At 35.7% G+C, this 25,555-nt stretch overlaps 2 protein-coding genes across 26 annotated transcripts in view; both read right to left on the minus strand.

The window, feature by feature from the left end:
- The window catches only part of ppfibp2b (PPFIA binding protein 2b), a 54,337-nt gene extending 33,224 nt beyond the window's left edge, over positions 1–21,113 (minus strand). For 16 of the 25 annotated variants that reach the window (XR_013819853.1, XM_079859171.1, XM_079859167.1 and 13 more), the window contains exons 1-3: positions 21,018–21,105; positions 10,349–10,456; positions 5,779–5,984 (exon numbers count right to left, since the gene is read on the minus strand). Coding sequence is in view for 23 of the 25 variants with exons in the window: in XM_079859171.1 (XP_079715297.1) it covers positions 5,779–5,984; positions 10,349–10,412 (270 nt within the window). In the remaining 2 variants the exon portion in view is untranslated. Of the gene's footprint in view, positions 1–4,107; positions 4,240–5,778; positions 5,985–10,348; positions 10,457–11,294; positions 11,471–13,258; positions 13,383–21,017 lie in introns of those variants that run through there. The other 9 variants (XM_079859158.1, XM_079859180.1, XM_079859156.1 and 6 more) reach the window with 8 other exon arrangements.
- A 977-nt stretch (positions 21,114–22,090) lies between these two features.
- On the minus strand, positions 22,091–24,850 carry olfml1 (olfactomedin-like 1). The gene is made up of 3 exons (XM_079860153.1): positions 24,319–24,850; positions 23,562–23,847; positions 22,091–23,222 (listed from the first exon to the last, which is right to left on the minus strand). The coding sequence occupies exons 1-3, from the start codon at positions 24,427–24,429 to the stop codon at positions 22,447–22,449; spliced, it is 1,173 nt and encodes a 390-aa protein (XP_079716279.1). The 5' UTR covers positions 24,430–24,850; the 3' UTR covers positions 22,091–22,446.
- Between the last annotated feature and the right edge of the window lie 705 nt (positions 24,851–25,555).

Genomic DNA, 25,555 nt, shown 5'->3' on the forward strand with positions numbered 1-25,555 from the left:
GCTAAAAATGTTGTCCAAAGTGAAGTAATGTATATGAGGCACCAAAAACAGAAGACAGTTTTATAAATGTGCTGGTTGCTCTTTCGATACAATTACGATAAATGGAGAGCGAAGTTTTATAACTACAAAAAGCATTGTAAAAGTACACTGTAAAAACGTACCGTACAATATACGGTGAAAAACTGTGGTTTAACATCATATGTAATTTTACTGTCAAATGTATGGTCTTTACAAGTAAAACTGAACTATGGTATAGCCTAATTTATAGTCAACAACAGTAAAATTACATTTTCAGAAGTCACAGTGTGACATATATAACTATATTTTATATATAAAAAAAAATTATCTCAGCTTTGTTATCAGTATATTAATTGTATTTGTAAATTTGGGTGTTTATTTTGTTACAATATGTTATTAATGTAATGTTTAATGCATTATTTTAGTGTCATTATATCATTATATAGAAATATATGGTTATAAGTTGTAAAGTATGCAGGCATCAACTGCAATACTTGAAACAGCTGCCTTTTTTTTTTAAAATAACTGGATTTTGTTTCTTTTTTACAGTGAATTGGCAAATACACTATATTCCAAGCTTTCTTAAGTCATATGATAGCTTTGTGTGAGCAAAAGACTGAAATTTAAGTCATTATTCACTAAAATGTCCCTCTCTAGTGAGCTGTAGTCAAGATTTAGACCAATTCATGAATGAATCGTTCAGGCAGATTTAGGAAAATGGATCGACTGATTCATTAAAAAACAAATATATATTTTTTTACCTCTCTCATGAACGTGCCATGAAGAGCTAGGAAAAACTTTTCTGTAATAGTAAAGAGTTACATTTGAGCCTGTTTGACACAAAGCTGAAAATATAGTGCACAAGTCATATAGAGCATTTCTCTGTTATTATATTTTAGTCGTTTTGGAACTTGACAGTCCCATCAAAAACACCAGCTCATGATATTCTTTAAACATTCACTTTTTGTGGTCCATACATTCATACAGGTTTGGAACGAAATAAGGGTGAGTAAATGGTTAACTATCCACATAAGTCAAAACTATCAAAAAGTCATAACTATCAAATAAGAACAAACAATAATACAAAATGCTGAAACATTTAGTATGGGCATGGTGATGGCCAATAAACCTTCTTCTAGTATCGCCTCTGAGCGTTTCCTGTTTGCGTCATGGGGTGTTGTGTAAGAGTGGGGATACAGTCACCGCATGGGACTCTGGTCAAAAACATTAAATGAATACAGCTGGAGTCAACAAATGACACTTTGGCCATTTTGCGTGGATAAACACTGTATTTTGCATTGTTTTTTTGGTGCGTTACGGTGAACTTTTTCCATTCTAAGACAAAAACAACTACATATTCTTGAGGGAGGGAGGCTGTGATTTTGTCAGCTATCAAGAATTATTAGAAGTTCCACCCTGAGATCAAGCAGAGACGATTGGGTCTTTATTAGTGTAACACGCAACTTATCCAGAGCTTTGCGAGTTCAGCTGCACCTGGCAAAGTCTCTGATCCTGACAGCTGCGGAGCTGGAGACACACCAGACACATGTGCGCATGCATACATAAACAAGAGTAGACATATTTTAATACTATCAAACAGACACGCTTTACCTACAGCGGCTCAGACAGGTCTCAGATCAGGTTATGAGAAGAACGACCTCTCTTATCTCTTTTCTGCAGCTGCCACAAACATTCCTCATGTGCATGTAAACACGGGCCAGATACGGCGTGTAAGAACAAAGCGTAATGCGGTCCCGCTAATGCGAACGTCTCGCTATCAGGACTTGATCGCATTTCCTGCACTGTTTTCACCAGCTGTAATTAGGGAGCATGTGTACTTGATCCCACTTAGAGACACAGTTCAGAGGACTGTTGAGTTGTAGAAGGACCCCATGGACTAAAGCCCAAAGTACACTTCAGATTTGACATTTACGCTAGGGCATGCGTACTACTGTGTGCTTGATGTGAATTTCATCATCAGCACAGTGTCCACAAACTGAACGAACACCCAGCCAGATTTTTCCATCTCGCTTATGCGCTTTGATTTTTTTTAGCACTAATTAGTTTGGCCACAAGGTGGCAACACTGGCGGATAAACGGAGAACAAGAAAAACAAACTAGATGGAAACGAACCATGTTGACGAGTTTGTCTGAGGAAATCAAGAGATATTCATAACTAGTTTAAATGAGTACAAAGACATTTTTTTTTATCACTAACATTTTAAAGGAGAACTCCGGTCAATTTTAACATTGAGCTCATTTTTTTGTACATTTGGAGTGCTGTCAGTACAGAGAACAACGACAAAAATCGGTGTTGCCTACACCGTGTTATCCTCTTTTTAAAATTGGCACCCTGTTGACTTCAATGGGGCAAGTTTTAAACCTGCTTTTAGCCTCTTAACATCCTTGATGTGTCATTACAAGTGCCCAGCCATGTGAGTGATTCCTTTAGAGTGAACACGGGTGAATCTGACTGCAGTAGATGTTAGAGATATTAATAAAAACGAAGTTAATTCAGCCAGCGCTCATACCTTTGTTTACATTCTGTTTTCGGTGGAAGGCCATAGTAATCGATTGTCGAGTTCACGCGCATAGGTTTAGTTACCAATGATCACGCGCGTGAACTCGACAATCGATTACTATGGCGTTCCACCGAAAACAGGATGTAAACAAAGGTATGAGCGCTGGCTGAATTAACTTCGTTTTTATTAATATCTCTAACATCTACTGCAGTCAGATCCACCCGTGTTCACTCGGAAGGAATCACTCACATTTTCTGTGCACTTGTAATGACACTTAAAGGATGTTAAAAGGCTAAAAAGCAGGCTTACTACTTGCCCTATTGAAGTCAACAGGGTGCAAATTTTAAAAATAGAATAACTCGGTGTAGGCAACACCGTTTTTTGTCGTAGTTCTCTGTATTGACAGCACTCCAAATGTACAAAAAAATGAGCTCAATGTTAAAATTGACCGGAGTTCTCCTTTAACTTGTGACAAAACGTGCAAGTGTAATAAACCTTTGTTGATCACAGATCTTTTTTTTTTTGCCGATAATCCAAAAGCATATGGAAAATGGGGATGTCAACTGCCAGTTGGCCTACAAAGTGACGTCATACCTGCACCACTCTATATAGGCTTTACCAGTTAGTGTTGTGAGACGCGCGCTTAGAGGCCAATTCACCCTGCACGACAGACGCCAACCAATGAGGACAATCACTGGATTACAGTACGTCACTTCTCCGACATTCCAAGACCCGTTAAATGTCTATTCAACATGTTCAATCGGCAAAAACGAGAGCCAACCAACACCGACAGGGGTAACACACTGATCCGACAAAGTGTTTGCTGCCATCTGTCGGCGCAGTGTGAATTGGCCTTAGGACTGCACATGCGCATTGGCTGGTCTAGCCTGAAATATAAGCTTTTTTAAATGCAAAAATGAGCCATAAGAAACAGCATTTATGGGACAGTTCATGTCAGATTTGGTTGTTGATTTAAAATGTTATGTTAGTGTGGCAAGCAGGTTTTAAGATTCCCCCATTCAAGTAGATAGACTTGGTCTTGGTTGCCCAAAATAGCTGCCCGGAGGAGTTGCAAATATGGTAACCGAGTGAACAGACTTTCCTTGAAAGGGACTTTCTGTTGGTAAGCATGGCGAATCCACGCGACCAACTTGAAACCGTTGCGAAATCTGCGTAGGGTAATCTTGAGATTTTTCTATCGTGTGGATTCCTATTGAAATGACTGGATTTCGGCCTTGAAAATTTGACAAATGTGATCCCTGCGAAAACACGGCCCTTGACTGATCTCCGAGCTCCGCCAACAGGTTGCTTATGCACTTTACAAAGAGATTTTCTGTTATTTGACCAAGAAATCACCACAGGCTACTGATGAGAATCATGTGCCAGCATTTTCCATTGGGATACACAAATAACAGTATAATGAATCTTGTGACTGTTTTTGCCAATAACAAATACCAGCAAAACAAGAAAAACACTATTCTGAGAAAGCAAGTATGCAAGCATTGCCAGGTTACACATCAACAAACTAATCTAGTTGCATGAGCAGAGATGTCAGTTGAAGACTTACCCTAAAGGAGATGAAGCCAAGTTAAAGGTGACTGTATAGATTTTAAAGCAGAGCAAAAGAGTGAGAGAACAGAAAGGAGAGAATGACTGTGTGGAGAGAGGAATATGAAGGGAAGAGAGGGAGAGAGGCAGGAAGCGCAGCCCTATCAATGTCTCAGAGGGGATCCGAACTCTTTTAAAAACATCCAAGGAACATACACGCATACGCACGCAAATGCTGGGCCAGAAACTGCCTCTGGGACACGTGAGAAAAGACCCTGTAATAGGCAGAAGTTTGCGCTTAAAGGGATCGTTCCCTCAACAATGAAAATGATCATAATTATCATTATTTATGCATGTTTTTCCAACCCTGTGGGCTGTTATTTTTTCATTGGAACACAGAAGGAACATTTTTAAGATTGTTCAATCAGCTCTTTTTTTAATACAATGACAGATCCGCTTAAAATAAGCAACATAAAATAGCTTTTAAGACTTGTGCTCACTGCTCACCTCGTTTGGGTCATGATAAAATGACTAAAATTGAAAATAGAATTAAAATGAAAACCGAAAACTAATATAATATACAATATTTTATTTTATTTGAATAAAATATGAATAAATATATAAAAAATACTAAAATAACACTGTATGGAGGACTTTCATAAAACTTTGATTGTTTTTTTTTCTTTGCTATTGAAAATCATGGTCACTATGATCTGCTGTTGTATGTGTATATGTATATTTTAAATGATACTTATGTGTTCCACGTCATACAGGTTTAGAACAACATAAGGGTGAGAAAATTTTCATTAATGGATATATACAGGTGGAGCTGGGGAAGGTGGAGGGTTTCTTTTTTTATTATTATTTTTTCTTTTTTTTATTATATTTATTGTAGCATTTTCAGATTTTCAGACAAAAAGACAATACAATCACAGGACAGGACCAAACACAACTACACATGAAAAAAAAAAAAAAAACTCCTTCAATTAGATTCAAGTTTGCAGATAACCACATCACCAGGCACAGGCGAGGAAGATCAGAACAGATTTTTGCCTAGTGTGACATTATAGACCAGGTGAGATTGTACAACTGGACCAAATGAGATATACATAGGTATCTTTACATTAAAGACAGAGGTCAACGGAAATGACAATAAAATAAATGAATAGAAATACATTTTAAATAGCCTCGTCATTATTGATTTTTAACAAGTGATTGAAAAGAGGCCTCCAAGAGGCTTCAAATTTATCTAAATTACCAGAAATACTATATCTAAGTCTTTCCACATGCAGAGTGGAGGAAAGTTCTAACAACCAAATCTTAAATAGTGGCTTCAAATTTTTCTTCGACATGCAGAGTATAGATTTTTTGGCAATCATCAAACCGTACTGTATAGGCAATCGGGTGGCATTATTAAGGCGCCGCAAGGAAGCCGACCAAGGTGGAGGGTTTCTGAAAGCGCGCTGCGACTGCTACAGCAAATGCTGACCAAGTATTTGAAGATTGAGTAGTGAGCTCATTGGCTACTGATACAGCAGGAACCAATCAGCTGTGCCCAATAGCGAATGATGCGACTGCAGGCAGATTGAGTTAAGGATCTTTCAGCCTGTGCGATCTCGAGTTTCATGACAGAACTTTGTAGTACTATTCCAACATTAAATCCACATTCATTTTCTAGGCTTTAACTCACCGATCCTTTCTCCAGCCACTCCATGAGGCTCTGTGCGGTGGTGCAGGGCAGCTGGGAGCGCAGTGACTTGCGGTCCTCGTCCCCGGCCTGCAGCTCCAGTGTCAGTCTCAGCTCCTCAGCCAGCTGGAGAACCTGCAGGGGCCCGACACTCACAGGAGAGCCCAGGTCATAGAGCCCGTTACTGAACTCCACCGCAGCCTTGGAACCTGCCGGCAGAAACATAATGTACACTAAATAAGAAGTAAAAGAGGTTAGACCCTTGCCTTAGTGGTCATACGCTCATATCGGCGATACAAGTTCGAATCCACCAAAATGTTCAATGCAATATCGTCTTTTTTTCCCCCATGTCTTTTATTGTACCAAAGCAGTCAAAAGGTCTTAAAAATGACGTTGAAACAATTTTCACTTAAAATTGCTAGTAAATTTCACAAATAATTGCAACAAATAAACGTGACTTTTTGAAGACTGCATAGTGCAGGGTTATTATCGTTAACTAAAAGTAAAATTATTAAAACATTTCTGTTGATTGAAATAAAGCTGAAAAAAAAATTATATATATATATATATATGTATTTATATATATATTTTTATATATATATATTTTTTATATATGTATATATATATATATATATATATATATATATTTTTTTTTATATATATATATATATCAGCTTTTTTCCAGCTTTTATATATATATATATATATTATATATATATATATATATATATATATATATATATGTTGAAAAACTTAAACCAAGTGAAAATTGGAAATGATGCCTTGGCAATAAACTGAAACAGTAAGTTAAATTAGAAGCACAAAAATTATTAACTGTACATAAATAAAAACTAGTTAAAAGTAAAACTGAAATAAAAATAAATTAAACCTAAATAGCAATATTTTAAAAAGAAATGAAATAAAATGACTAAAAATTAAACTAAAATGAATTGGCATGAAAACTAATAATATAAAAACAATAACTAAAAATATTAATAAAACTAAAATAATACTAAATAGTATTTCCTTGTAAAGTGTACTCCAGTAATCATTGTTTACATCATTTTTACAGTGTACTGTATGTGAAAAAAGATACAAACAGGGCAAAAAGTGACTTGAGAGGCAAAGAGTGCAGGAGAGATTCACCATCACGCCATGTCATACATCATCACATCATATTACCCATAACCCACAGCATACCGCTGCAGCCACGTGTCGACTCCATCAACTCGCACAACAACACTTCCAACTGTCCCCATCTGGATACTATGGAATGAGACGTAACAAATATACAGGAAGCACCAGAACATCTGGAAACCATCAGGATTCTATAACACTTTAAATGTCTATGATGACATCGCTCCATTTTTAACAGCAGAATCACCAATAAGAACAAAGAGAGACACAGCTGACAACTGGATAATGGCCTCGGTGTCAATTTTTACGTTATACAATTTTCCGTTAGTTTCAGTGGAATAAAATCAGGTCTCGTTAACGTAGGATTTGTATCGTTTCCATATGTCTTCTGCTAGTATGCGTGCAAAGAATGTGAGACAAAATGTGCATAACTGTTTATATAAATGCGTAATTTGTGCATTCAGGCGCAAGTGTTTTGCTTGGCTGAGAGCATGAAATGACCTCATTGGTTTCCTTAATGAAGGGGTGGGGGATGTCGTGACCCTCTCTGCTACTCATGCTCACAAATATCCCTTAGGTTTTGAAAATAAAATAAAATAAAAATAAAATCATCTTAAATAAAAAATGAAATGCAAAATCCCCTAAAATAAATAAAATAACCTAAAATAAAATATAAAATCGCCTTAAAAAATAAAACTAAATAAAATACAAAAACACCTCAAATAAATTAAAATAACCTAAAATAAAATAAAGAAATTGGAATTGGAAATTCTATGAAAAAACTCTTTCAATCAAATAAGGCTATAATGCCAGATGTTGGATCATCTTTATTGTAATTGAGATCCACCAGCAGGAGGAGACATTTCAAGAACCATGTGAAACTCTTAGAACAACAACAGTCCTTCATTGTCACGAGTCAGTTCACTCAGCAGACCTGAAGAGACGCGACATATTGTTTTTGTTTTTATCATGTATGCCCCATGTGTTTTATTATGTGATTGTACAGTGTTGTCTGATGTATCTGTTTTTTATGCCAGTGTTAAAGATGAATTTCTGTCCAGTAAATCTGAACAGACAATAAAGTCAAACAAAAAAAACATGCCTGTGGTCAACTCTCATCACACCCTCCTATTCTTAACACACACAGACAGACACTCATTTAAAGTCTAGATCCAGGATTAGCCTCACTGTATGACATTTGATTACTAAACATTAATGGTTTCAAATGATTTAAATTCCTAAGCAATTGATTTATAAGCCTGTGCTATTTGAAGTCCTGCATCTGTAATATTTGGCACATGTTGCCTTCATTCTGTACAATTATAACTCATGTCATGCAGGACTACTCAGCTAATAGACTGTGTGTGGTATGCAATCCATTTCTTATATCACGGTATGAATAATTTTACATGTATGCTAACATATACCTCATGATATTGAGATGTAAATTCAATAAAAATGGTTTAAATATTAAATAAATAAATATGTAGTATTTCCTTATCGAATCCCAGCTCAGTAAAACAACAAAATCCAACATGGAGGATGACTTATGAAATATGACAATATAGTTGTATTGTATTCAATAGCGAAAAGAATCAATAGTTTAGTGTAGTTAAAAACAGATTATTTAACACAATAAACACTCATTTTCTAATAATATTTAGTTGAGGGTTTTAATGATTTAAAAAAAAAAAAAAAGTTTTATTTATTTGATCAAAAATACAGTAAAAACTGTAATATTGTAAAACATTACGCTTTAAAACAACTGGTTTATATTTAAAATGTAGTCATGTGATGCAAAGCTGAATTTTCAGCATCATTACAGCATCTTCAGTGTCACATGATCCTTCAGAAATCATTCTAATATGCTGATTTGCTGCTCAAAAAAACATTTATTATTATTATCAATGTTGAAAACAGTTGTGCGGCTTGATATTTTCGTGGAACTCATTTACTGTCAATTTTGATCAGCTTCCTTGCTAAATTAAAAAAAAATTATGTGATGTGATGCCTATCAAAAATAGGAGCCATTGGTCTTTAGATCACTATGTTGCTCTTTTTATCCCACATTAAAAGTAAATAAGCCAACATTGTTTTGCCTAAATGTTAATGGTAGTATGACCTTAGGTTATGAAACTGAAATAAACAGTGTTTATCACAGATTTTGTCATAGTCCAGACTCCAGACTAGCTGAGTCCACTGCATTGTACCTCTCTGTCTCACAGACAGCAAACTGCATGCTCCGCTCCGTTCCTCCCCCAGTCTTCATTTGTTGACTGCCCACATTAAACATTTATCCTCTATTAGTTAAATCATGTTGGCAATCGCTGAGAATGCTTGAGGGGCTTCACGGCCCCCACATCCTCTCCCTACCCAGCCCTGTTAAGAGTTTTCCCTCCGAAACTGGCAGCCAATTACTCTGCTTTGTTATAAAATGTTGTGCTGTAAAGATGCACACCCTACAATGCTACTCATTATGTAACTTAACATGGGTACAGTATGTTTTAACATATATCTTAATCTACTGTACATGCTATAGAGCTGCTGATCTATATATAAAATAAATTATATATTTATATTATATAGGCTACTTATGTATATTATATACATTTAATTATATTTGTAAATCATTATTACATTTTAAAATAACTGGTCCATATGTTGGTCCAAACTGGTGCATATATATATGTAAAATATAATGATATATATATACACATATAAATTATAAATGTATATATGTATGTATGTATATATTTATGTATATTTAAAATATAATGATATGCATATATAATTAACACATAACATCAATTTCTTAAAAAATCAATACATTAATTAATTTAAATATATATATTAATAAATAAAAAGCATGCTAGTTGGTCGAGTTTTGAGATATATATATATATATATATATATATATATATATATATATATATAGTTATATATAATAGTGCAGATGGAATGTTTTATATAGCCTTTGTTTTGCAGAGGTATGATTAAATGAATTAATTTTCTAATGCATCATTTTAATATAATTAACTAAATAAACATATTAAATTGACAGCCCCATCATTAAGCCGTACATTTTAACTATCCGAGGCTTTTCATTTAGCTTTACCTTTGTTTTGCAAGTACTTTTCTTTCAAAATATCCAACACCATGTAATCCTTTCAAAAAGCTTCACACATGTAGTGTTGAGGGAATCCAATTAGCATGCATAGATCAAGAGATATGCAGAAAAAAACATTGTATAGGAGCAGACCCTTATCTGATCGCTTCCTGAAAAACAGCCAATCAGGACCAGACCGCAAGATTACCTTTACCCGACCCATTTTTGTGGGAAGCTAAAATTGCTATTTTGAAATATCCTGTTTGTTATTGTGTAATTGAGTTCATCAGGAGGATTTCAAATCGACTTGAAGCTAAATTAAAGTCTTACCAGCAATAATATCATCCATTTGTTCCAAGGCTGCTTCTAACATGTGACTCGCATCTGAGGCCATGGCGCCAGCCGTCTACTGCATCTGCTGGTTTGCTTCTCAGCGACCTGCAAAAATGTGTCATACAATGATGCAACATTATGAATATAAGTCACAATTACAGTTGCTGGGAAAGTGTGTTTCGAAATTAAGGGTGGAGTAACAACATTAATCTCGAGTGTGAACTAATACCATGAATCTCATCTGACACAAGTAGCAGCTTGGCGTGTCTAAGACTGCAGCTTTCCTGACTGTAATGTACAATGATGCCAATCTAACTTGACATTACATAAATTCCCTTGAGCAAATGTGGTATACAACAACATGTAAATACAAATCATACTGTCCACTCTGACAAGTCTGTTTATAGAAAATGCCACTTGCAAAGCTGTATGTGTTTGAGTGCATGCTTTCTGAAGCTATAATATAAAATGGTCTCCATATTAAGAGCTGGTATTTTCCCAAGCGTTAACCCCTGACTCTCTGCTTTGACGTATCCCGAGGCAGGTTGACTTTCTCCCTGTGGGACCTCAGTGATGGAGGGAAATTTGAGTATGATTACGCTTGTCAGGGTCAAGTTTCACCCTATTGTCATGCCTTGTGGCGTGTGTAATATACGCACATTCATACATCATATATTTAGCCTCACACACACAAACACAAAGAGGCATCTCTAAATAATGGAAGCCCGTTTCTGTCCCAGAGTAAAGGTCCGGTCACGTTTACCGTTGCTCGGACAGTCATTTCAATAGGAATCCACAACCAGGAACATGAGAAGTGCCGGTATGCAAGAAAAAATGAGGTTACGCCACAGATTAAAATATAGAAGTGCCGGCCAACTTCCAGCACTTGATATTACATTTTTATAAATGTTAGGCCACATCATGAACAGAACATTTAACCTACTTGTAATCTTGTGGGCAGCCGGGACACATGCCAGTCGGGTGGAGGGTCACAAAGAGCAACTGTCACCGTGCTGAAAGGGTGCATGGCCCACAATGCTGTTCATTATGTTTAGCTTAATTTAGCCTCACACGACAAGAGAGCGTTGACTCTATTCGGGGCGGTGGGATCTTTCACTTCTGAAACACACAACAGCGCTGTAATCACGGCCCTGATAAGAATCTGAATACAAGCCTTCAGTTAAATGACAAGAGGAGATGAGCGCAGCCTGGCGCTGTTCATTAATAGATAGCATGCTTTTTAATGCAAGCAAAAATGGAAAATCCAGTAAAACCTCAAGCATTGCGCACACACCCCAGTTGTTCGAGCAGATAAGGGTGTGTAGGCTTTCTGTCATGTGCTATCTGCCCTAAAAAAGAAGTCACGTCTTATTTGATCATGCTGATGAGGCTTTTTCATCTCTCTTCACTTATTATAAGGTGGCGCAGTTTGTAGGGCAAAGAAATATACCGCTGTTGCTTATCAAATCAAGTTTCACCATTCTCTTTCTCGTCTCATGTCCAATAATCTGCAGGTTTGTTCATTTCTGTGCTTACAAACATCCAATCCCTCAATGTTCTCCTGACATTTATGAGAAATCACAACCATTTTTAGATTCCTCCTGACCCACTACAGAACATCAGGCACTCTTATCTGACCCACAAACTCAGCAATTTCAGTGTAGGTTAATTAAATCAGTCTGACAAAGATAATGTTAACCTGACAAATCACTTCAAGAGATTCTTCGGTTGTTTAGGTTCTTTATTTCTCACTGTGGAGAGTTCCCCATTCAAACGCTCCACCTGTGTATAGTTTTCTCCATGTATTGTATGGTGTGTTTCACCTGAGCTCAATGCCAGTCAACTACAGTTAAAGCACTTTATAGAAACAGTATGTGATGCAAATATCAAAGTTATCATATAAACCATACAAACCATATTCCAAATTCTTCTGGCCTTTAGATCATACTAGTGAGTAGTCTCATGGAGTCAGAATTTAGAGATAATTAATATAATGTAATGTAATTGTATACATAAATGGTTATATTTAAAACAACACTCGTATTATTAATATAAAACAATTATATATATTATATACAGTATATATATGTATATATATATATATATATATATATATATATATATATACACACACAGTAGTTAATACAGCAATATATATGAAATATATAATATTATTAATTCAATATGATAAATATGATTAATATAATAACAATCAATAATATAAAAATTTAGTGTGTGTGTATATACTGTAGCCTATATATAGCATTATATTACTACTTTGTTAATAATTAGTATAATATTAAAAGCAATATTTGTAATATTATATTAATTATTGGCACAATATAACAAAAACAGCAACAAAACACACACACAACAAGGAAATTTGTGTAGAGTTTGTAATTGGAATTTCTGTTTATCGAAAATGACTGATTATTTTTAGGGCTGTCAAACGATTAATCGCATCCAAAATAAAAGTTTGTTTTTACATAATATATGTGTGTGTACGGTGTATAATTATTTTCTATATATAAATACACACACATGCATGTATATATTTAAGAAATATTTGCATGTATATACTGTGTATATATTTATATTATATAATTTATATTATATATAAATATTTTATATATAAATAATACATTTTTCTTAAATATATATGCATGTGTGTGTATTTATATATAGAAAATAATTATACTCCATACACACACATATATTATGTAAACACAAACTTTTATTTTGGATGCGATTAATCGCGATTAATCGTTTGACACGACAGCCCTAATTATTTTACATTACTTATAGTAAAATAATCAGTACTATAAATGCATATGGATCTAACTTATTATTAAGTTTCGCACACAAATATTTCAAATGTTTGTTTAGCAGAAAAGTAATACAACTCACAGTAAGTCAGTGTTGCTTCTATCAGTGTTGACACATTCCAATAGAAGCCCCTGCTCTCAGTGTTCCTGATACTCAAGAGTGTGACCGAGTCGACACACACATCACATGCCGGACAGTATTCAAGTCCTCGGCTGCTTAGATCCTCTGTGTTTACAAAACCCTGATAAGCCAACACAAACAGCGAAACCTGGAAACAGCTGGACCTTGAATTACAAAACAAATCACTCTTTCCTCCCAAACCCAACAACTGCATTCTGAATATTTCCGTTCACACTGTTTCTCAGAGATTGCAAGGCCATCCAAACCACAGGTTATTCATGAGGAGGCTTTGAGAGGGGAAACTGATTTCAATGAAGTGTTTGAACCTGATCCCAACTACAGTATTCCTCACTTTGCTAATTTATAATATCAAGACTTACATTGAAGGAGGGACAAGAGTCATATCTAGAGACCAGGATATCATAGAGAAATTACTGGGCTATTTAGACTTTACCCTGAATACCACAGTAATCTGGCTGGTGGAGGTGACCTTTTCTCGACTCTTGTAAGCACCACCTACATTTTCTTCCGAAAATGTAAAAATCTTATTTCAACCATCATTACAGTATTTTATTAAAGACTATTAAATATATATATATATATATATATATATGTGTATGTATGTATATACAGTGTTAAGTTACTCTAAAAAATGTATTAATTACTAACTACTAATTACATCTTCAACAGTGTAATTAGATTACTGTACTAATTACTCTCTTGTATTGTAATTGCATTGTTAATAATTAGGCTACTTTCTAAATCCCATATCAACCACGACCAGTTGAACAATACAAGGGTAGACATGCTCTTTCAAATAAATAATATAAAAGTGCATAAATTATTTATGAACTGACCAAAGTATTTAAAGGGAGAAGGTAACATTAAAAACATATACATTTTATTATTTTGATGTTTAATCCACTATTGTTTTCAATAAAATTGTACTATAGTCTATTCAGCATTTAATGTAATGAAATCAGAAGTAACTATAATTAAATTACAGAAGAATTAAGAGTGAACCCTTACAGGAAAAGTAATTAAATTACAGTAATTAATTACTTACTGTATATGTACTTTTTTTGGTATGAAAACAATGCCAAATGGCAGAAAAAAAGATATTTTTTTATTTATTATTATTCATGCAAAATATACATAAAATATATTTTTGATTTGGAGTGAAATGTGACCTGGACATGTTTTCGAGAGATTCACCTCGTGAGACGCATTAGTCTAGTATTGTTTGCTTTACTTTGACATGTGACAAGTTTTGACAATACTTAAGTGTTTGCTTTGCTCTAGATATCACTCACAAGCAGACACTCAAGAATCTATAGGCCTAGATCTTTTGGATCCAAAACCCTTTGAAATATTGTGAAACCAAACAAGCAAACTAATTCTTTGGTTTTAACAAGCTACTGCTATTTATAATGCGATTCAAAAACTGCCCGAGAGTGTGTGCCATGCAGCGTTTGGTGCCAAAAAGCAAAATGTGGTGTTAGAATAACCGTTCTCCTTAATTTTACTCCAGGATGTTTAGGAGAGGAAAACAGAAACTCCTGCGGGAAGTCCCTGTATTTTTGAGCTACATTACAGTTAATGATAAACAGGCTCATCCAAGGTTGTTCTTTACTAAAATACAGGAAAATTGTGACCATGAAATGTTTGGACTTTGGAGCAGATGCACTAATGAGTCTGAGTAAACATTAGTAAAAGCCTGTTCACACCAAGAACAATAACGATATAGTTCATACTAAATAGTAAACTAAAAATTGATCTAAATATAAAAGAATAGCAGAGTCCACAACTATATGACGACACTGAGAAACAACATCGTCGTTGGAATCGTCACTTTCAGAATTATTTTTTCCAGCTTATAAACGATAAAAACATTGAGAGCCAATCAGAATCCATCCTGCTTTAAAGAGCTCGATCATTTAAAGCGACAGATGTCAAAACTGCAGAACGCTCTTAGAATAAACGGAACGATATCGTCCGCTGTGTGGACACTAATATAGTTATCGTTATAGTTATTATTCTTGGTGTGAATAGGCTTTAAACATGATTAGTAAATCAGACTTTCAAATCTAAATCTAGTATCACTTAAGGAACTTATTTAACTCAAAATTTGTTGTATGTTAAGCAGTTTTAAAATAACTTTTTCCTCACTTATTGTGAATTTAAAAATTATTACTGAGGCTATTAGTGAGGCTAAATGGCAGTTTCCCTCTTTTGAAAACAGTTCCCATAATTTGTTAAAATATTAATAAATATATAAAATGTGTATAAAATATAATATATTATTATATATAAATTACATACTAATAAGAAATATGATCTAAACATTATATACATACAGTATATTAAAATGTACTTTTATGTAAAAGCTTTTCTTTTAAAACTACTGTTCAAAGATTTTGGGGTCCGTAAAATGTTTTATTTAAATGAAATAAATTATTTTATTCAGTAAGGACGTATTAAATCAAAAGTGACAGTAAAGACATTTATAATGTTACAAAAGATTTCCATTGGGCATCAAATCAGCATATTAGAAGAATCATTTCTGAAGGATCATGTGACACTGAAGACTGGAGTAATGATGCCGAAAATTCAGCTTTGCATCACAGAAATAAATTACATTATAAAATATTCAAATAGAAAACAGTAATACTTCACAATATTGTTATTTTTTTTACAGTATTTTTGATCAAATAAATCCACTGGTGAGAAGAGACTTTATATTTTACCAGACCCCATATTTTTTGAACAGTAGTGTATATAAAAATATAGGCTACTATTAAATATTATGTTAATAAATCCACTGTGCCTATGGTATTATTCGAAACCTAAAACCATGTTAATTGTAATTTTTAATTGTTATTAATTTGCCTGTAAGCCACTCCATATACGTATTTTCCATCCATGTTGTTAGCAATCCCCACTATGTATGTACAGTAAAACCAAAAAAATGACACATACTGTAAACAGCCTTGGGCAGAAATAATGCAGGGGGAGGAAGTGGCATCAGCATTAGGTGTCAGACCAATAAACTCAGCACGTCAACACAGCTTAATATGAGAACATCAAAGACAGCAGTCCTCAAACAGCTTAACCGTCCCCACTCAGCACTCTGCATTAAACCAACCCGATGTGTGTGTGTGTGTTCAGTAAGCAGCTGACGGAGTGACATACCGCACTATAATGTTAGAAAGGTGACCTGAAGCGCAGTTCACAATGTGACAAGGCCTCATTGCTGTGGGATCTGGACGTTTTGTGTGATTTTACAAGCAGGTTTATGCTCTGCCACAAGCTACCTTCTCAATACAGGTTACTTTTCAAACACGTTAAGTCATCCACAACAAACCTGGTTCAAATAACAAGGGGATAGAGTTGCAGAGCCTTATGACTATACACCACAGGCGGAGTAGCGTGATCAACAAGCGGAAGACAGAGAGGACGCTTTGTCGTATTAATAAAGACGTTTCGCATAACACTTCCACACATATTAACGTCAGAATGTCCAAGAGATCAAAACAGCTCTGATGTTACACACTCGCACATCTGTACGTGGAATGATTCATGACTCGGTGTAGGCGGTTGTAAGTTCGATTCGGGCTCGATCCTGAGCTGTACTCACCGGAGCGGATGCGTTCTGGCAGATGGGGCGAATGCTGCACTCCTCCACAGTAACAAGAGAAATGTCAGCCCTGAGCAGGTGCATTCGACTGTGGTGCCAAGGCCCGTGAAAATGTCAGTGAGCCACTCGGCACAGGAAAACCCTGCTCATGGGGCAAAACGTCACGGCTCTGTCCTACAGGTCCCTGACATCAATACTGCCCAATGCATATTGCATGGGATCTCCACAGCTGTCTACCTCAGTCCTCAGTACGGGGTTCACAGAAAGTCAACTGTAGACGTTCAAGTTAGATTCCTCCTCTAGGTTACAGTGTTCATGCAACTGGGAATTGGATCTCGATTCCTAAACCTAGTGGATGGTATCTAAATCAAAGAGTGAGAAAAGCATTCATGTAAAGGGCTCCAAGTGTGGCAGCTGAGGTGAGTGATGGACTCTTTTAGATGCTCATTAAACTGCATTTAACTTTACAAGCCTTCCAAAGCCTCGGAAAACAAAAGCGCACTAAAGGTTGCATTGTAGTGGGACAGTTTGCTTAAATATTAAAAGTCATGACTTTCTTTATTCTGTGGAATACAAAAGAAGATATTTTTAGAAATGTCCATACACTAAAAATTCATTGGGGTTGATCTGAATATAATACTAGTTATGAATGTTAATTAGTTTTGAATAATAATAATAGAAACAGATTAAACTGCCTTGATATAATGCGGTTCAGCTTTAAAGGAGAACTCCGGTCAATTTTAACATTGAGCTCATTTTTTTGTAAATTTGGAGTGCTGTCAGTACAGAGAACAACGACAAAAATCGGTGTGGCCTACACCGTGTTATCCTCTTTTTAAAATTTGCACCCTGTTGACTTAAATGGGGCAAGTTTTAAACCTGCTTTTAGCCTCTTAACATCCTTGATGTGTCATTACAAGTGCACAGGTCATGTGAGTGATTCCTTTAGAGTGAACGCGGGTGAATCTGACTGCAGTAGATGTGAAAGATATGAATAAAAATGATGTTATTTCAGCCAGCGCACATACCTGTATTTACATCCTGTTTTCGGTTGAAGTCCACAGTAGTCGATTGTCGAGTTCGGGCGCATGATCGTACGTACTAAACCTATGCGCGTGAACTCGACAATCGACTACTGTGGACTTCAACCAAAAACAGGTTTTTGTCGTTGTTCTCTGTATTGACAGCACTCCAAATGTACAAAAAAATGAGCTCAATGTTAAAATTGACCGGAGTTCACCTTTAAGAATACATTTCCCATAATGCTTTAGAGAGAGCCCTGTGAGGAAGAGAACTGAGTGAATGATCCAATTACTGCATCCGAAAGCTTAAAAACGCTGTCTTCGGATGACGCATTCCAAGGTAGGAAGGCATCAAGGCACATCCGAATCCAATGTTAGCTTCACTTCCTGTCTCCTGAGATCAGATCGATTTTTGAAGGCAGCATAGATGTATCCTTCACTGCCTTTGATATCCCACAATCCTGTGCTTTCCATTCTGTGACAATTGCGCTTAAAAATAAAGCTGGCGTCTAAAAGTTGCGGTTGGTGGTCAGTTTGTGTTTAAATGTACGTTTTTGACCAACGTTTCCTACTTTTTATGTCATTTCTAGCGAGAAATTACTGGTGTAGTCATTAAGTATTCGCTTAGTTATCACCAAACCTCATTCTAATTGGCTGTAGATCATTAAACTGTTACGCTGCCTCAGAAGTCTGTCCCAAATCAATTTCATGAGGTGCCTTCGTGCCTGCAAACTAAGTCATGGCCTGATAAGGCAGCGAGGCAACAAGTCAGCTGCCTAAGTTTTTGGACTATTTCAAAGGTTGCGCTGGAGAAATTATTGAATCCCTATACAATACTGCACAAAACTTCAGTAAACAGTTAGGTTTATTTTATTTAGTTGTCAGTCATTATTATTGAGTTGTTTTGGTCACCATTAACTTTCAGTATAAAGCTGTCGCTGGGGTGGTACCCTTTCAAAAGGTACATCTTTGTACCTGAGGAGTGCATATTAGTACCTCAAAGGTTCTTATTGGTGCCAAACGTGTACATTTTAGTACCTAAATGGTACATATTAGAGCCTTTTTAAAGGGTACCATCCCAGTGACCACTTTTTGTACACTGTAAAAAAATATTTTCATGATTTGCTATCACAACTTTTAACCATTAGTCAAATCAACTTAGATAATTAATGTGGTTCAGATAACATAATATTTTGAGTTTCTATTTATTAAACCAATCTCTTTGTTGTATTAACTCAATTTTTTTTTTTTTTTCAGTGAACTCAAAATTTTAAGGCAACCAGGTAACTTAGTTTTTTAAGTTAAACCAACAATATTTTTTTACAGTGTACCATTTTTCTGAAAGTGTACAGGCAAAATATTCTTCAAAATATATTTTGGCATGACATGAAGGTGAGTAAATAATGACAGACGTTTTATTTTTGTGTGAACTATCTCTTGAACTAGGCTAACTACTTGATATCAGTGAGAGAATCACTACAATTTTCAAATTATCGTTCTGGGAATGAAACGGCTGTGGTAAAACTGGTCTATCAGGACGTGTGTGTGCACCTCTATGGAAATAAGGGCACGGTAATCACACAGTAGAAGAGCCTGAGGGCTATATGTCTGTTCAAAACAACGATATGAACGCTCTCCTTCACCTGTTATCATAAACCATTTACTCATGTTCAACTTTGCTACCACAACAAAAAAATCAATCAGAAATCAGTCTTGCTTTTAATTTGCTCTGACAAGAAACTGCTAAGATGCTAAGAACGGCTAAGCCGTGAGCGATATTCAGTGATCTCACTAGATTTCAAAATCTCTTTCTCTGAATACAGAAAGGTGAGGGTCAAAGAAAGAAGTCAAAGGTTATGAAGGCTTGATTCAACCTTAAACATCTCTGAAATGTTAAGCTACTTCAACACTACACATTATCACATGGTTATTTAAACAAAAACTGTACTGTAACTACTAAAATGTTCATCCTCAAGTTATTAAACTATTTATTTCTAAATGCTTTAATTTAGCAAACAAACGGTAGTGTCATCAAAGAGCAATGCAATTGTGTGCTGTTTTCAGAACGCCAGGGGAAGTGGACAAATAAAAAAGCCTTTATCCTTTTCTCTAAGCACATGATCTTCACAGACAGCTTTGTTGAACCCCACAGTCATTACCAAGTGAAATCTCTATTGCAGCACAGAGTGTGGCTGCTCACTGAGCCCACTGGGGTCAGTACTGAAGGAAGAGGCTTTATGCACTATAATAAAAACTGGCAGTACAACAAACGTGGACAATGAATGGTAACAGGCAGAGACAAGAACTGTAATAGGCTTCAGTGCCGAATGTTTTGTGAATATTCGTTCAGATAATGGCTAATCTGAGACCGTTCATCCTGCACTGTATGACCCAGTTATCTACCTAGATCCTTCAGGATTTGACAGACCAATCACGTTTGAGTTTAAGTTTCTGGTCAGTGATTATTCCTCTTTGGTCATCATCATAGTATAGCTTATTTGTGTACTACTAAGTTACTACTATATAATGTAATACAAGAAGATTTTAAATGGGAGTGATTTATATTTACTCACATTTGACGTTTTTATGTTTTCATTAAATAGCCTACTTATTTTCATTAGATAATAGAATTCACATGGTCATCATTACAGCTTATTGGTGTACTAATATATGTAAATAATGACATTCACTCGAATTTAAAGTTTCATATAGCCTACTTATTTGCATTCGGTATTAAACTTCACAAACACTAGGCTATGCTAATGCATTTTTATTTTTTTGCATGTTATGCAAAATATTAAGACAATTCTGATCCCATATAGGCTAGCTACAACTCACAAATTTATCAATAATAATAATAAAATGGCAGAAATGATCAATCAATGTGATTTAATTTAAATTAAATTTATGACGAGGAACCGTTACAGCACCTAAACTTTCTTGATCATTTCTATGACATTACACATGCGAAAGACTATTTAAAACTGCTTAAAATGACGAAAAAGTTGTTCTGTAGCTAAGAAAGGGATGTTGGCAGGATGTTTTTAAAAATTCAACGTACCTGTATTGTAAGTAACTCCCGATCCTGGCCGATTTTAAATCCTCTTGTTGTCAGCTGGCATCCCGCTCCTCTGTTATCATCGAACTGCGTTCCTCCAATATAATAAAGCCATTTGAGGTACGTTTCATCTGACCAATCACCTGTCAAGCGCTGTAAGGGGCGGGTCTTATCGCCACATGATTTCCATATTATAATTAAAATAAATAAATTAAAGTAACACTTTAGTCATGATAATGCGGTCAAAGTATATTGGAACTATTTTAATTTGGTATAGGTAACGAGGAAGTAATATTTTAGGAAGCACAAGAGCGGTGAAAACAAATTTCTTTAGTTTTAAATGTTTTGTCACAGTATGAAATAAACTCATAAAATAATCATTTCCATAACGTTGTTTGTAGTGTCGCCTTTGTCTTCAAATATGTTCCGTTACAACAACCACAGTCTATGGTTACAACTAGTGACCGCATGTTCAGGTGGTGCTGGAAATCTGTGGGGAGAATAGCAGCGCCATCTATTGTTCAGGCCGTTCATTACAGATAACGTACAAGTGCGCATGCGCTAACGGTTATCAGCGCAGGTACACGCGTGCAAGCTAAAAACAAAATGTAAAGAGACTAAAGTATTTGACTCATGAAAATAAACCTGGAAATATTTTAAAATCATGATTTAAAGCCCTGGAAAAGTGAGCAAAATAGTAATAAACATTTCTTTAATGAATAGACTTTGAAGACTTTATACTCAAAAGCACATCAATGAAAATCCCCAACAATCTTCATTAAATTATTATAGAATTATTTAAACAAGCAATAAAACATTTAGCTGGAAAAGTTCATTGGTCAAAAACGGTGGGAGCCTATTCTGGGACAATAGAACAAGAATTGATGTGGAACAAATTAATAAAATTATTATTTATAATTAAATAATAATTATCAATGATTATTTATTTCCAAAATGTGTCATAAAAACACACATTGTGCTTGTATGGTGCACATTATAATATTTCATTGCATGATCCACCTTAGAAATACTGTGAATGTGAAATGGTAACAAATTCTATACAAAATATTTTCTTTGAGAGACATATTCATTGGAGATCTTTTTTTATTTTTTTTATTTTTTTAATAATGCTCTTTATTTCTAGTGTACTGCTGTTGGACAAAAAAAATGTATAAACAACTTTTATTGTCTCAAATCAATCATAGAAAGAGTGCAGATACGATACTAGCGGTCCTCTGACTGACCCGAGGAAACCAAAGAGTTCTTTGTTTTTGAGGAAATTACAGTCTGGCACAACAACAAAGTGCACTACAAAGTGCTTTCCATTAAATTACAAGCAGATCAGATGTGATTGGGAAGAAGAATAAAGCACGGCTGGTTAAAATGACCTTATTGTAACTGCCCTTTTGATTCTATGTAGAACTGACCTATCTTATATCTTCTTGATATCTAACTTATAGATGGTCTGATAACCATCATCCCAAGCATACAGATGCTTATCCTTGGGGTGGAAATGCAAACCGGAGTGGCTGGTGTAACGTTTTGGGAAGAAAAGCACAGGGATGCTCTCGGGGTAGATGGTGTCGTGGATATCATACAAGCATCGGATGCTGGACCTGCCACCATAGTCGGTGTTGTAAACCACATATAAGGTGCCACAGATTATGAAAGCTGCCTCTGCATCACGGCTATTGCAACTGGTATCCCAAGTGTGCTCCACAGCCAGACTACTGTGATCCAGCTTGGATATCACCAAGTTGCCGCCGAAGTCTGGGTCCGCGTGGATCGACCAGAGCCCCATTTCGTCTAGGGCGAGATCCAGCAAGGTGTGAGGGCTGAGGGAATAAGCCGGCATTCGACCGGCTCCAGGAAGCAGCAAGCGATCAGCCACTGTGCGGTTGCTGAGGTGGACCTTCAGGATCTCATTGTTGGTGTCAGCGCTGTGGTAGTACACAAAGCCGTTGTTGACTACATGGCCGGTTCCATGCCAGGGAAAAGGAAGACGGATAACTTCCGTCTTTTTGTTGGAGTTTGCGTCGGTGAAAGTCTTCAGAGAAGAATATGCTAATATTGTACTGTTTCGAGTGCCGCTAAAAAAGTAAATCTTAGCAGAACCCTTGGTCGGATCCTTCATCCAGGATCCATTGACGTCGCCTGCCTTCTTGACGATTTTGAGGGACTTGATACCCACAAGCTCCGAACTGCAGTCTGGAAGAATCAAGATAAAAAATCTACTTTATGCAGCTTTAGCAATATAAGTTATTATATAATTAAATATAATTATTATATTTATATATAGTAATGTAGATTACATCCTTTATTTACCATATATTATTTATAGGAATGCACAATTTATTGGTAACTAAGGCCCGGGTTTCACAGACAGGGTTTAGATTAAGCCAGGATTAGACCTTAGTTCAATTAGGACTTAGTAGCTTTTATAAACATGCCTTAGACAAAATATTTCCCAAATTAAACAAAAAAAAAGTCAGAAAAAGTCCTGAAAATTTAATTTTGTAGGGCTTAATGCCTAAATTTCTTACTTACCTTTGCCCTTAGGGATTACAGATGTCTTTTTTAGCTTGGCTTCTTTCATCTGGTGCTCGAGCAGCGAGTCTTCAATGTCAACCATAGCGGTGTCAGAGATCTTATTCTGCAGGTATTCCACATCTCTCTCCACTCGATCCATGCGCATAGCGATGGTATCAGTGTGACCTTTGACCTCTGATTTCAACACGTTCATCTTGCTTGTTTGCCCGTGTATCTCCTTGGACATTTCATACATCCTTTGACTGAAGTGCTGGAAGTCCTGCTCACATTTGATCAGTCGTCCCTGTTTAAGGTGAATGCACAAAAATACCACGTGACTGAACACACAATATTAAAACTCAATAATAAAACTAAAATTAATAGAACGGCAACTGGTAAAACATCTACTATATTTAAGTGTTAGTCATTTATGTGTTTTGCTTGAAATTTAATTCAGTATGAACACATAGCTAACCAGCTAAATCTTGACCCCCTGATTTGGCCAAGTAGGACAAGGATCAACATCCTTGTTAGTCTTGGAGCAACATTCCAAATTATCAGTCACATTGTAGAGAAATGGAAAAAGAACCAACAATCCAGATCCAGGAACACATACTTAACAAAATCACAGTATACTATCTGAACGTATAGCTAATAGTAAGCTTTAATTGTCCTAAAAGTGCCTAATGTACAATGCATTAAAATATTTTATTGGTTACTGTTAAAGCAAACCTATTTGGCCACAAATAAGCTATTTTAGGAAAAAATGTCTCACCTCCAGCTGCTGAAGTTGTCTCTGAAAATACTCCATCATAAAATCAGGAGTTGTCCTTTGAGTTTGTGCAGTTCCAAGTAAAAGAAGTATAGTTATCAATGACAAAAGCATGATGTATTCACCTCTGATATCTTTCCCTCTAGTTTAGTTTGTCATATAATAAAACCAAGAAAACTCCCTTTCTTATCTAATGTCTGTCTGCTAAAATGGAGCCAGGCGGAGTTCCAGAAGCAACTGGATGTTTGTTATTCAAATTCTGGAATATTCGAAGGAAGATGCTGAGAAGGCAGGTCTTCACAAGCTGTGTTTTTAGTATTAATAAACTCCAGATGTTCTGACATGCTTTCACTCGATAAATCAAATCTGCAGATAATACGATTCAAATTACTGCATATTTACAGTATAATGTACACCATATTTGCCTCACCCTCCTTCAGTTTGTCGAGTCGACTAGCCTTTTAAGAGTTCAAGTTGGTAATTTGAGAGTAGGAAACACATCAGGACACCTTCAGGAGCTTCAGTCTGGCTGGCCGACGTAACCGTCATTTTTGGCCCACATACAGACGCTTTCCTACCAAGTGACATAGGGGAAGAAAATTACTTTATTCCTGGAAGAAGTTGTTTGAGCCCTGTACTTCTTTAAAAAAAAATGATTATGCACCGATTTTATTTCTATTAGTACGAACTAAAATTACTAAAATTATTTTATTACTAAAACACTATTTAGCATTGCATTATTGCTAATATCTTTTAACTTTCTTTTAACATTTGCGACTCCCAGAGAAACTGTGGTGATTCTGTTTGTCCATCAGATGGCGCCTTAATACCAAAACAACAATGAACTCTGGGAACAGGATTCACAAGTGTCCATTGTTGATTTTGTTTGCTAAGACAATGAGAGTTTGTTTACATGGATTAAAAATATATCCGTTTCCAACGTCTCTGGTTTATCAGTGACTATCCGAAATTCACCATTTTAACTTGGATAACTCCCTTTAGACGTTTTTGTGCTTCTGACACCACTGGCCCAAATTCCGCTAGTCAATTATTTAGGCTGTTATATAATGGCATCATTCAAAATGATGCCTCATTTTAAATAGAAATCACAAAACAAGCCTTCTGCATTAACTAGGGTATCAGATCATATATTTTTTTATATTTGCCTCATTCATTTGCTTTTTACTGTATAGCCTTTTACTGTAGCCTACTTTTTTCATTTTTCATTTGACTGGACTTG

This window comes from Squalius cephalus (assembly GCF_949319135.1).
Source record: "Squalius cephalus genome assembly, chromosome: 23".
NCBI lineage: Eukaryota > Metazoa > Chordata > Actinopteri > Cypriniformes > Leuciscidae > Squalius > Squalius cephalus.

Coding starts and splice junctions, on each gene's coding strand:
- olfml1 (XM_079860153.1), bottom strand. CDS start 24,429: ATGCTTTTGTCATTGATAACTATACTTCTTTTACTTGGAACTGCACAA. Junction 23,848..24,318: donor GACAACTTCAGCAGCTGGAG/GTGAGACATTTT, acceptor CACCTTAAACAG/GGACGACTGATCAAATGTGA. Junction 23,223..23,561: donor TGTAATCCCTAAGGGCAAAG/GTAAGTAAGAAA, acceptor TGATTCTTCCAG/ACTGCAGTTCGGAGCTTGTG.